The 13,675-nt window shown below is 28.8% G+C and overlaps 1 protein-coding gene across 1 annotated transcript in view; it reads right to left on the bottom strand.

The window, feature by feature from the left end:
• The window catches only part of LOC108746714 (UDP-glucuronosyltransferase 2C1-like), a 130,035-nt gene that overhangs the window by 39,196 nt on the left and 77,164 nt on the right, over positions 1–13,675 (bottom strand). The window contains exon 7 of the mRNA XM_018483646.1: positions 8,551–8,770. Coding sequence (XP_018339148.1) covers positions 8,551–8,770 — 220 coding nt within the window. The remainder of the gene's footprint in view (positions 1–8,550; positions 8,771–13,675) is intronic.

Genomic DNA, 13,675 nt, shown 5'->3' with positions numbered 1-13,675 from the left:
AGTACTTGAAAAAAAAAATTATAAAAGACCAATATTCGGCCATTTTTAGTAATTAATATCTTGTTAATTATTGCGAAAATTATAAAATAATATAAGACTTTTTTGTTCCCCTTGATCCATTCCACACTTCCAATGCGGTTCCGATCTTATTTAACAGGCACCCTGTAGATGACTATTAAATGTAGCTATATTGATAAACAATATTTACTGTAAAATATGCTCCAATTATAATTTCTATAAGAAGCGTTTCATAACTTTTCAGAACCAATTTGATTTTCCTTGAAATATTATATGTTGTTAAACACAAAAATCTAAGAGATACGATACGATAGATATTTTTTTAATACGTGCGCTAATTTATGTTTAAGGGATAAAAGACCTCTTTGAAAAAAAAACGATTTTTCTCTTTCGAGCAAAATATTGTTGAAAGTATAAAGGATAGAAAAAAATCTTTTTAAACAAAAATTTTACTATTTCAAGAGTGCTTTAAAATAAAGAAATAAATTTTTTTGTTTAATTAAATATTTCATCATCAAAAAAATTTTTTTCTTAACAATTTTAAAAGCATGTAAAAAAAATACGTGTTTCTTAATTTTTTATATTTAACAACATTATTATTTCAAGGAAACATATTTCAAGGGAAATCAAATCTTCCAGAGTTATGAAACGTCCCTTGTCTGTAGTGAGTACATCTGTACTGTGTATACATTATGTTAATCTATTTTTATATCTTTATCTAAATCTTTAAACTTTTTCATCTTATTGCAAGTTTTTGTTTAATAATTTACATGGGGCAACATTATTCGCTTGAAGAAGCGTCTAGTGAGTATTAAAATAATCAATTTTATTAAGGTACATAAAGACATTCTCCCACACGAAGCTAAGAAAAATGTTGTGTACAAAATTGAAGGGTTGTAATACATCATACATGTGGCAAACAGATAGAAAGTTAAAAACTAGAATTTCAGAACACCATAATCATATCCACCGTAATATCAATAGACATTTGATAATTATAGAGCACAGAGTTAATTTCAAACATGATTTTGATTGGGAGAATGTCGAAATACTTAATACAGAACGTTTTTTAAACAAAAGGTTAATATCTGTCATTCACATTCACACACACATTTACAAGAAAATGGTTTTAATTTACTCTGATACAGAAGGCTTGCACTACACATATGTTCAAATTTAAAATGACATGAAATAGACGTTGTATATTAATAGGTATATCACATCCCCTTCTCTACTTTGTTTACATTAAATTTGTTAGGTTGATCAATTTGTTTCTTAGAATTTTAAATGTATTAGTTACGTTTTTGACGCAAAAATGTTAGCATGAGATTTATCAAGAGTAATAGATTGACAGGATGACATATTTTATTAAAAAATTAAAATTTTAATGTATTTTATCTAATGCTTTTGACATATCTCTTAATTTCTAGAGGTGAGTCACTTATTTGATTATTTTATTTTTTTTTTACCATCTTGGAAGTCGATTAACATTTTAATGTTTAATATGTAAATGCTTGCAACATCAAATCAATAAATTTAATGCGACTCATTTCTGGCAGTTCAGAGAGTTATATTTATGTATGTATTAGTTGAGGATGATTCTAAGGTGAGCCAAAACGTTCAATTGTTTATGAAATTTTATTTGGATATATAGATTAAAAAAATAATAAGAAGAATTTTACTGTATTACTTTGCGTACTAATTACTGCACTCTCATTCGCCCTGTTCTTTTAATTTTATTATGTTACAAGAAATATATATAAGTATCAACTTCACATATAACTCGATTTTAAATCTATTTAGTAAAAATGAAATTTCTTATTCCATAAATGAGTCATGCAATGTTTCTAAAATTATATTCAGATTTTTATATTTAAGAGAATCAAGTATAATTTGATTAAAAACAATAATATATCGAATAATAACTATTAATCTACTGCAATAAACTTCAGATTCTATTACTACAATAGAAAATTTAAAAGTATCTCATAGAAAAATATTTGTTTGTATTTGTATTTGTTGAATATGAAACATATTAATATTGAAATAACTTAAATATACATATTTAAAATTCCTTTAATTTGCAAAAAATAGTAAATAATTAATAAAATAATTGTAGAATTATTTGAATTAATCGAATTATATATAAAACGGGCGTCAAGTATGCTGCTGCTGGAGATATTGCTAATTTTCGATTTTTCATTTCTACAATTTTCTAGTTGCTAGTATCTATCGATATGAAAATCTCTTTTCAATTATTGTGTCTCTCATTATCGCTATCTATTGCATTTCGTTTTCTCATTTTAATGTGTTATTATACTTTATACACTTAAAATGTTTTTCATATTTTATATTAAGTCTATTATAATTGTGAGAAGTTATACATTCCATACAGCACAGTCCTAAAGGAAGTCCAAAAAACATCATTTTATATATTTAATAAAGATATCTTCAAGATGTTGCTTTATAGAACTGTGTTCTATAAACTTTCTTAATATAGATGCTTGATAAATTTTTACGTAGAATAAAATGAAATTGCATGACAGACAATATATATTCCATTTCCGAGTTCTGCAATGTTCGCCACCCAGATAACACAAAAGAATTTTAAATGATTTTAATCGTATGTTATCATTGCTGAGTTCATTTTCAGACGCAAAAAGAATTCTATTCAGAAAACTCAGAATCGATAACATAAAATTAAACTCTTTTTGAACCTTTGTGCTGGGCGTTTCCTATGTTATCGACAAAATACTATTAGCGACTGTTGGTTAGACAATTTCTCTTGACTATCAATGGAGTTCCGATGGCTCGCGGATAATTGAAGAACGATAACATTATCGACAATTGATATAAATTTGCGTTTATTGACTTAAATATTTGAATAATACATTTTAAATTCATGATTTTTTATTATATAAGTGCGGCATAAATAAGTACGTGTAACGCTATACGTACTTGTAACGCTATAATTCTATTATACTTTAGTAAAATTTTTTTCTCTACAGTTATCATCTCTATTGATAAACTCGGATCATTAAAAATCACATTTTTAATTAAAAATCGAGTACTATTAAGTTTTAAACGTATATACATGTGTGTATAAAACAAATCAAATTAATACTATTTTATCAATTTCTTACTCTTAATTATTCAAATGTTAGCAGCCACATAAACTTCCATAAGGTCAGCTGATTTTAATAGTATCTCGTCGGTGCCTATGTGTAAGAGCAACTATCTTTCATCATAGTCCCATTTGAGGACTTAATTAAAAAACTTATTTTGTGTTTTTTTTAAACACGAGTAAAATTTCTCATAATGCTACACCTTTTATTCTATCTTGTATGATTTTTGAATACGAGAAGCTAAATTCTACCACATCCATTTGGAGGCGATCCCGAGTATTGGTCGCGAATGCGTGATGAAAAGTATCAAAATGATGAAGAGATATCTTTTTCATGTTGTCTTTTTGACAATACAAAAAGAAATCTTTTAGTTAACTTTTTGCTTTGCGAAAATGATAACCAATAAAAGATGACAAAAAGATATCTTTTTTAATTTGTCTCTTCAACAAAACTAAAATATGCCTTATAGATATTTCTTTGTTTTGCAATCTAATAATGATGTCTTTTCTTCATTTTTTAGACATCTTTTCGCTTTGTCGGAAAGACAACTTAAAAAAACAATAATCAATGTATTCTGACTCAAAAAATTAAAACAATATTAAAGAATAAAGGCTACGAGTTAAGCAAATTGTTAAGTGCTAATAATTAAATTTTAATGTTTAAATAATTTATTAAAAAGTTTAAAATTACAAAATTATAAACGTTTCAACCTTCATCAGGCCATCTTCAGTGTAAAACAAGTAGTAATTAAAAACAAAAAAGATTACAATGGTATAATACGTTAATATAAACATAATTAATATAAACATAGTTAAATATTTAAATATGAACAATTTTTTAGAAGTTAATAAATTCTGTTTTCTAAAATCTGAGATGAATCGCTTTACCTTTGAAATCATGAGGTTTATCTTGTAACAGTTAAAGAAATTAATTATATTGCGATAATACATACCACTGACGATATTTGTAAACTAATTGCAATCGAATTATTCATATGAAAAGGTTAATGTCGATCCAGCATAGTAAGTAGATATGGCAGTTGATTTCTGTTAAACAATTAGTCATGCATTTACATGTATCGAACATTGTTACTATTACTACCATTATCACCATCGGCTGATAAATGTTAGAGGAATTTCGGTTAGATTGGAGGTCAGAAATAAAATTGCGATTAATTTTTTACTTTTCATTTAATTCAAACTTTTAATTTAGTAACCTCTAAAAAACCGTTTATGTTTATATCAATCGTATTATACCACTGTGACCATTTTTATTTTTAATTACTGTTATTTTTACATTGTGAATAACCTGATAAAGGTTGAAATGTTTGTAATTTTATAACTTTATATTTTTAAATTAATAGTTTAAATATTAAAATTTAATTATTTGAACTTAACGATTTGTTTTGACCAATAGCTTATATTCTTTATGTTTTTCTAAAAAAACGTTTTTTTTGTTATCTTTTAGTAAAGGGTGTCTCAAAATGATCTGACATTTTAAATTGCGCGCCATTTTTTTTGCAGCGAACGTAACGTACTAACCTTTAACAACTGACATCAGGAAGTATTGAGGTTTAGTCATGGAGAATTACACGATCGAGCAACGCATAGAAATTGTGAAAATCCACTACAAATATGGTGAATTTTGCAGAGACGGTTCGAAAAGTCTGCACGTCTTTTAGTCATCATAACGCACCATCTCGCAATACTGTGGTGAATTTAATAGAAAAATTTGAGGTTAGTGGCTCACTTTTAACCGCGAAAAGCAGTGGCCGTTCTCGTACTGGTCGGTCGAATGAAAACATAGCCACAGTGAGTGCGAGTGTTGACGAAAGTCCTTCCACCTCGATTCGCCATCGTGCTCAGCAATTGGGCATTTCAAGATCCTCTGTGCAGCGAATTTTGACGAAAGATCTGTTTTTACGTGCTTACAAGATCCAATTGACACAAGAACTGCAACCAGCAGATCATGCGCAGCACCGTACATTCGCCAATTGGATATTGGAGCATCAACAAATCGATGGTGATTTTTCGAAGAAAATCATCTTCAGCGATGAGGCGCATTTTCAACTTAATGGGTACGTGAATAAACAAAACTGTCGAATTTGGGGGACTGAAAATCCACAAGTGATCCAACAGCTTCCCATGCATCCACCACGAGTCACTGTTTGGTGCGGATTTTGGGTTGGAGGAGTGATTGGGCCGTACTTCTTCGAGAATGCTGCGGGAAATGCGGTTACCGTCAATGGTGTTCGTTATCGTGACATGATAACCAACTTCTTATGGGAAGAATTGAACGGCATAGACTTGGAAGACATATTCTTTCAACAAGATGGTGCAATCTGCCACACTGCGGACGAAACAATGCAGTTATTGCAGACGAAGTTTCATGGTCGTGTTATTTCGCGCCGCGGCGATGTGAATTGGCCACCAAAATCGTGCGATTTGACGCCATTGGACTTCTCTCTTTGGGGTTTTCCTTTGGGAAAGGAAAAGTGTATGCCAATGATCCACAGACCATTCCGGAGTTGAAGGAAGAAATTAGACGTACCATTAATGAAATTAGTCCGCAATTATGCCAAAATGTCATTGAAAATTTTGTCAAAAGAATGAACGTTTGCAAACAGAGTCGAGGCGGCCATTTATCGGATATTGTGTCCCACATATAACCTCCATGTTTGTACTTTATATTAAACTAAAAACATGTGTACTTTTCAAATAAATAATATGTTTTATTAATAAATTAAAATGTCAGGTCATTTTGAGACACCCTTTATTTTGTGCTGTCGGTATTGAGTTGGAATTTTGCATCGGATTATATAAACCGGAAATATCGTTTATCAATGTTCAATAGTCGTCTATATTGTTTTCCTGAAAACTACGAATTTAACATGTATAATTTATTTCAAGGACATATATATTGTATATATAAATTAACAAATGAATTAATATAAGGACACAATACATCTTATGTGTAGATCGTTATATAATGTAACGTAGGTATATTCATAGTTATTATATTCAAGACTGTTAAGACTCTTAGTTCAGTCTTGAGATGTCATGAACCAATCAGAAGGCTGAATTAGCATCTTAAGACATTACTTAAGACAAGATAATCAATATAAGCTCTAAAGAAAAAATCTAAAAGATAATAGATAAAACAGATAAAATACCAATTTGAGCCAACACTGGTTATTACCAAATAGTCTATCAAATAGTTATGTCGTGTCTAATAACTCTTAATTCGGTTTCATGTAAGTAAACTAAATTTTGATATTAACCATTATTCATATTAACTTTTAATTTATTCATATTTGTGTTCCATTTACACAGTAAATGGAACAGTCTAATGGAACATGTACAAAAAAACCTTATAGAAACAGTTCAATCTTGACTATCATGTAAGTACAAGTATACTTGTATATTTTATCATATTTTGTGCGGAAAACTTTATGTTAGCAATTAAAATTATATTTTTTAACTCCTTTTAGTTTTTCAATTCAAAACAAAAATTTCTTTCTTTTTTAGTAAACTTAGTAATTTGATGACTAAGATTAACTCGGACATTACCACTATAGTTTTTTGTATTTTATACTTTAATATTTTATTCTTGTATGCGCTATCATTATATAATTAGTATTTAATATTTATATTTAATTAATTTTTTTTGTACTGAAGAGGACCTTGACCGTAGGTCGAAGCATATACGTTTTACTATTCATTTTGAATAAATGATATAAAATACACAATCAGTGTTAGCTTAAATTTTATTGATTATCTTTTAGAATACTTAAGATAGTCTTGAAATAAGAACCGACTATAAATAAACCGGTCTTAGATATATAAAATTGACACGATTGTATTCTTCGATTTAAAGATTTTTAAAGTATGTGCATATGGAAACAAATACTTTAATACACGATGCATACGTGTCAAAGAAGGTTTAGCAAAGAATAAAAAGACATTAGAAGGAATGTAGAAACATGAAATCGTCAGGCGTTTGTGTATGTACTGGGATACAAATGTCTTATGATTCTTTTTCACATCTTCTCCGTCTTCCTCATATTTCTTTTTTTTTCTTATAATTTTTTCATCTTTATGTATAAAATACTTATCTCATGTATATGTACATACTTTAAAAGTCCTCAAAAATACCCATCCGTATAAAATAGTTAATATTATGCTAAATATAGTACAGTTATCGATTATAGCTATATAATGATGTTGCTGGATTGAAATCATATTGAAAAACATAATCATTTCAATTTATGCATCCATGTCCCCATAATAATCCATATGTAATATATGTCCTCATATTAATTCGTTGCTTATTATTACATACATATACGTTCTTTAAATAGATCATATACATTAAATCAGTTATAGTCTCGAGAAAAACATAGCTATATATGTGCAAGAGAATAGCATTAATTTATGTTCAGATACGGAAGGCTTATATCATAACTATGTTAGCATTGTGAAAGATTTAAATAACGGAGCTTATAATGTTTTTTAACTTTTGAACTGTTTATTATATAAACAGTTGTTTCCCGCAAATGCTCTTTTTTTGGTACGAAACCCGACATTTTTAATGCGATAAGTATATTGATAATATTATCATATTATATATTTATAATTTCCTAAATCTGTTTTATATTTTATTTATAATTTCCTCTTTTTTTTTCTAGTACAGTTTTACAAATAAAATCGACGAAGTGTAGCATAAATGCAATATCTGTCTGTAAGACAAATCATAAGCTACTCTAATTTTTATATAGTGTTGTATTAAATAGGTCTATCAGAGGTAAAGGTATTCTTGTACGGAAAAATTTCCAAAAAAAGTAAATATTGAGTTATATGTTTGTGTTTTGCACAATAACATAAAATTTGTGAATAAGAAAATATTTTATGTCAAGGTGAAAATATTCTAGAAATTCTCATACACATGCACTCTTATATGTAGGTATTTTACAGATCACTCCTGTGAAAGAAAAAAAATAGAAATATATGGCATTATTACTTAATATGTCAGTTTTAGACCCATTTTGTCATTTTTGCTATCTTTATAACTAAAAGTTCAATACAAAATTGCAAACAGGATTATAAAAACTATTATATCATTTGATAGAAATACCTTCTAATTTGTATTTATGTTTTTAAAGTTTTATTTTTAATTTTTGTTTTAGAAAAACAGTCCAAAAATAAAGTGATGCGACGATATTGACGACCGCCCTGTATCATTTAAAATATAATTTGACAAGGAAAGACCATAAGTCATTCGATTCTGTTTAGACTTTTTACAAATGAGTACGATTCAATAGTATAGCTATCGAAGAGTGAAATATAGTCAGGATTAATTTTTTGAAAGTTACCATTGCGATTCTATATTAGAATTAGGTCATACTCACGTTTTATTTTCAACGATTTCCGTGAGTGTTTGTACGATGGAGTTTTCGGTTATGGTGTCGATGTCCAGTGTCAGTCCGATACCGGCGTCTAGGATTTTACGTGCATTGAAGTACTGATCTCCAAAAAAAGGTATTGCGATTACAGGCACGGCATAGTGCACTGCCTCTTGCAATGACTGCAATCCGCCCTGCATCATGTACGCTACCACCTTGGGATGTGCTACATATATAAAAGCAGCGTAAGTACATAAAGTATCGTAAAATAATGTTTTATGGATATTATTTACTTTAGAGAATTACCGAGGAACAATGGACAGTAGTGTAGGTGGGACAGTAATAAAAAAATGTAATGTGAAGAGAGAGTGAAGGGGGCAGGAAGGGAGGGAGAGAAGAGAGGGAGAGGGAGCGAGGAAGAGAGAGGGGGAGAGGAAGGAAGGGGGAGAGAGAGGGAGAGGGGAAGAAGAGGGGAGGGTGCGAGAGAGGGAAGGAGGGAGGGGGAGAGGGGGTGAGAGAGGGAGAGAGAGAGAGGGGGAGAGAGAGAGAGAGAGAGGACGATGATAGGTGGAAGTAAAGTTCTAATGTTGATTACGAGCAACCGAGAGATGCGACGCGAGATTTCACAAAAATCTCTGCATTGTTATATTTCTTTTTTTGTTTCGCTATTTATTGCCAATTGATCGCATTCGAGTATCAAGGCACTCGGAATTTTTCAACGAAATTCTGCTCGATGTGCATTTTTTATCGTTACGCGAATGCCAGGGAATGAGATTTTTTTTTCATTATATGTTACGCGACTTTTCAATCAGAATAAATTTTATCTGGAAAATTTGTACAACAGCAAAATTATTAAATACGTCGTTTTTAATATGTATTTTTAAATTCATTAGAAAATTTTTTATGTAAAACTGAATGATTTCTTGTAAACAGCAAATGAATTTTCAAATAATCAAATCTTATTGTTTATTTTAAAATTAAGTAATCTGTTATTATAATTACTATGAGAACATTTCTGCAATACATTACGAATATGAATGTTGAAGATAATATGACTATTGAGGATAAATATCAAACTCAAACGCGCGCATCGAATTACATAACAAATCATGCTATATCAATAATCTCCGAAGTTTCGATATAATTGCATCATTTCTTCTAGTCACCATTCGTATTCCCAAAATTATATGTTCTTCATACAGGCAACCGCTGCCTGTCTATCAACGCGTATAAAACTTTGTGCACGCTTATGCATTTGCATTGAGCCAGTTGCGTTACTGCCAACAGGAGTTGTTTGTCAGAATTTCCCGCGAGAATTTCACTGCCACATGCATCATAAGTTATCGTTTCACTTCATTCCGCTATACTAGTCTGTGGCTATATTTTCCTTGGTCGCGGCAGTGTTGTTGGTAATTTTTTTTTATTTCAATACTTACCCTTAAGCGACTTTTGCAAAAATAACGCGTTTCAACCATCCAAAGGCGGAAAAGGACCTGGTATCGACGTGTGTATCGGCCTTTCTTATATTCTACGTTACTTTTCTCTTTGATGTAACGCGAGAGAGGGAGGTAACGTTGGTCGAATTTAAACATCCGGGTAACGTGGTCTCAATCGAAAGACAGCTTTGATGATCATTTTAAAACATGGCAGGAATGCCGTTTCGATCGCTAGGATTTTGTTCGATTGAAATCTAGCCGCGTGTTGCTCGATATAAAAGAAAACTCCTTTCGTCTCTTTTGTTAAGTGGAATAGCACCGTGATATATGTATTCGCTTCGTGCATGATGATATGTAGCGCTGCTTGTCGGTCAAGTTTGGAACTTATACACAAAACAATTTAATAAACGCGTGATGAATACGTTAATGAATGCGAATATAAAATTCTTACGATTTTTTTTTGCAATTTGAGTAATTTAAATAATAGTGACTGCATTATTAATAATATTATATCGTTTTAAATATTTGTAGTTTCCTAAATTAGTTTTATTTATTTATATTATTTTCTTTCTTAGTTTTATCGTAATACGGTTTTAAATATAAAATCGGGGTGCAGCATAAGCCGGTAAAACTGTCTGTAAAACAAATCATAAGCTAACTTAATTTGTAATGTTGCTTTATAGTGTCAAATAACTTTATCAGAGCTGAAGATAATGGTATATATGAAATAATGGTACATGGGAAAACCCTTGAAAACCATCGCGTTACATATTTGCACCTTGCAGAACAGCATAAAGTAAATATTCATATAATTCAACAAAATGTTTTATATCAAAGTAAAGATTCTGGAAAATCTTATATATATTTACTTGTAGGTATTTTATACAGATAATTTCTGTAAAAGAAAAAGAATAAAAATATGAATATTTATACAGAATATTCCAGAATAATCGCCAAATATTTCGCGTGTAGGTAGACCTGACTAAACTGAGTCAAAAAGTCCTCTACCATTTTGCAATTTCTACAATAGTTAACAAGATTATTAATAACTAAAAATCGTCAAATATTCATTTTTAATAATTTTTTATTGAAGTATTCACAATTTTATAGAAAAGCAGCAAAAGACAAAAATTGTTGATTTTCTTCTTATAAAGTTCTCAAATTTTTTTCAGAATTTTTTATTTACTTTTTAATACTGCATTTTTTTTTTGAAACTATGTTTACTAACATGAGAAAATGCGATACTAAAATATTCTGAAAAAATTCTCAGAATTTATGAGAAAAAAATAAATTATTTTTGTTTCTTACTGTTTTTCTGTAAAGTTGACAGTATTTGAGTAAAAAATTATTGAAAACCAACATTCAGCAATTTTTAGTAATTAACATCTTGTTAACTATTTAAAAAAATTGCAAAATGGTAGAGTACTTTCGATTCAGTAGTCCGCTCTAAATGCGCACAAAATATTTGGCGGTTATTCTGAAACATCCTGTATATTATTACTGCTCACTGTGTCAGTTTTGGAGCCCATTTTATCAGACATTCATTTTTGCTTATCTTATAGAAAAATTAATTATTGCAAAGTTACAAACAGTATTATAAGCACTGCTTATATTATCTGATAGAAGACACTTTTTAATTTGTGTTTATGTATTTAAAGTTTTATTTTTACCTTTTATTTAAGAAATATTGTCTAAAAACGAAGTGATACGGCACTATCGGCGATCTTCCGCTACCAATGAACACGTTCTTTAATAATAAAACGAACGAATTAGAAAAAAGTATTGCTCTACCTCACAAAGCAAAATATTAATCAACAACAAGGAGTTTGCCACTACTGAGATTATGTAACTTGTACTGATGTGATCAGGAGACATGGGAGTGTCTCAGCGCTAAGTCAAACGACTACCGTGGTCCTTTATACGAGATCGCGAGTTGTAAGGGATTGAGATTGTTAATTAAGTATAATAAACTGCGCATGCATTGAGGTCACATAAGAATGAAAAATTAAAGTATAAATTTCAAATCCTAAAATATTCTTTGCTATAATTTCAATTATATAGAAAATTTGTGTCTTTAATTAATTAAACCAGAGTAACGTGTAAGTATAAATTTTAAATCATAAATTATTTCGTCAATATAACGAATTTTCTAATCTGAACAGTTGTCAACTTTAAAAATTAATATCTTCAATATAAACCTATCTCTGTGCTGTATGCTATCTCACATTCTCACAGTCAGCCTGACAGATTTATCTAATCTTACTGTAAATATTTAATAATTCCTTTAATAAAATCGAGTGATATTTTTTTCTGCCAAATTTGTTCGTTTCATAAAATAACACGTTGATTAGTATACCTTTCAATAATTTTTTTGATTGCGATATTAAACTGGATAATTGTCAATATTTTTTTTGAAATTTTTGCCTTTATTTACTAATAAATTATACTTATTTCAATTTCTTTATAGCTCAATCATATTTCACGTTTTTGTATTATACTTTATGTGGTGTCAATCATATTTCACGTTTTTGTATTATACTTTATGTGGATAGTGTACAATAGATGTTGCAAAACAATAAAATAATTTATCTGAGTTATAAATAGAATTATTTTTGCAATTTATTACACAACAATATAATTTTCTTTTTTTTTAAATTATTTATTTTTTAATTTTTTTTTAATTTATTAAAAAATTGCGAGTATTTTCGCTGTTTCAAATTAATTTCGCAAATTGCTATGACCCAATCAGCACACAAAGTTTTTTAAATGTTTTTTAAATATTTATTTCTCATTAATTTTATATTTTTTACGATTTGTTTTCAAAATTCATTAATTTAACGTTTATTTAATGTTTATTTTGAATTTATTTTTTATTTGAAATAATGAATTAAAAAACATTTTTTAAACATTTAGTTAATGTTTATTAAAAAAAAATGTTTATGAAAAAAGCCTCGAATTTTGGAAAAAAATGGCAGAAGCAAAGTTGTACACCTAATATTATAATATTAAATATTCATTTAAAATAATAGTTTAAAAAAACATTTTTCAAACGTTTATTTAATGTTAATTAAATGTTTAGTTTACATTAATTATTCAAAATAAATAACAATGAATAAAGGGCAAAGTAAGAGTCAACACATTTCTTTTTTAAAAATAGTCATCTAATTAAAAGAATAAAATACAAATAAAGAAAAATAAAATTGAAGAAAGTATATAATAAAAATAAAAAATACATAAAAAATAAAAAATAAAAAATAAATAATAACTCAGTAACAAGTTTCGACTACCGGATTGAGCCCTCCTTAGACAAACATATCGGAAAAAAAGAGAAAACCGAAATACAAAGTAATAAACGCAAATGTTCACAAATTCATTGTATTCACAATTCGGGTGAGTCTTGATATAGAACTCGACAATATTCATATCTCTTGGAAAAGTTCAAAAACATATGTAAATTGTTCAAACAAGTGTTCCAGTCCGTGGTGATCTGTATCAGCGAGTGTACGAGTACACATTAAGCGATACACAATGTCCGGCTTTTACATCTGCGTTTCACTTGTTTTTATATGTTCTAATAGCCTTTTTTTATACTTATATGAACACACTTGTTTAGAAATATTTATTTCATGTTTATTTAACATTTAGTAAATGTTTTATTTCACATTAATTATTTATTTGAAATAATGGTTTAAGGA

Source organism: Trachymyrmex septentrionalis, unplaced genomic scaffold (assembly GCF_001594115.1).
Source record: "Trachymyrmex septentrionalis isolate Tsep2-gDNA-1 unplaced genomic scaffold, Tsep1.0 scaffold189, whole genome shotgun sequence".
In the NCBI taxonomy this organism is placed as follows: Eukaryota; Metazoa; Arthropoda; class Insecta; order Hymenoptera; family Formicidae; genus Trachymyrmex; species Trachymyrmex septentrionalis.
This window is presented reverse-complemented; position numbering and strand designations above follow the sequence as displayed.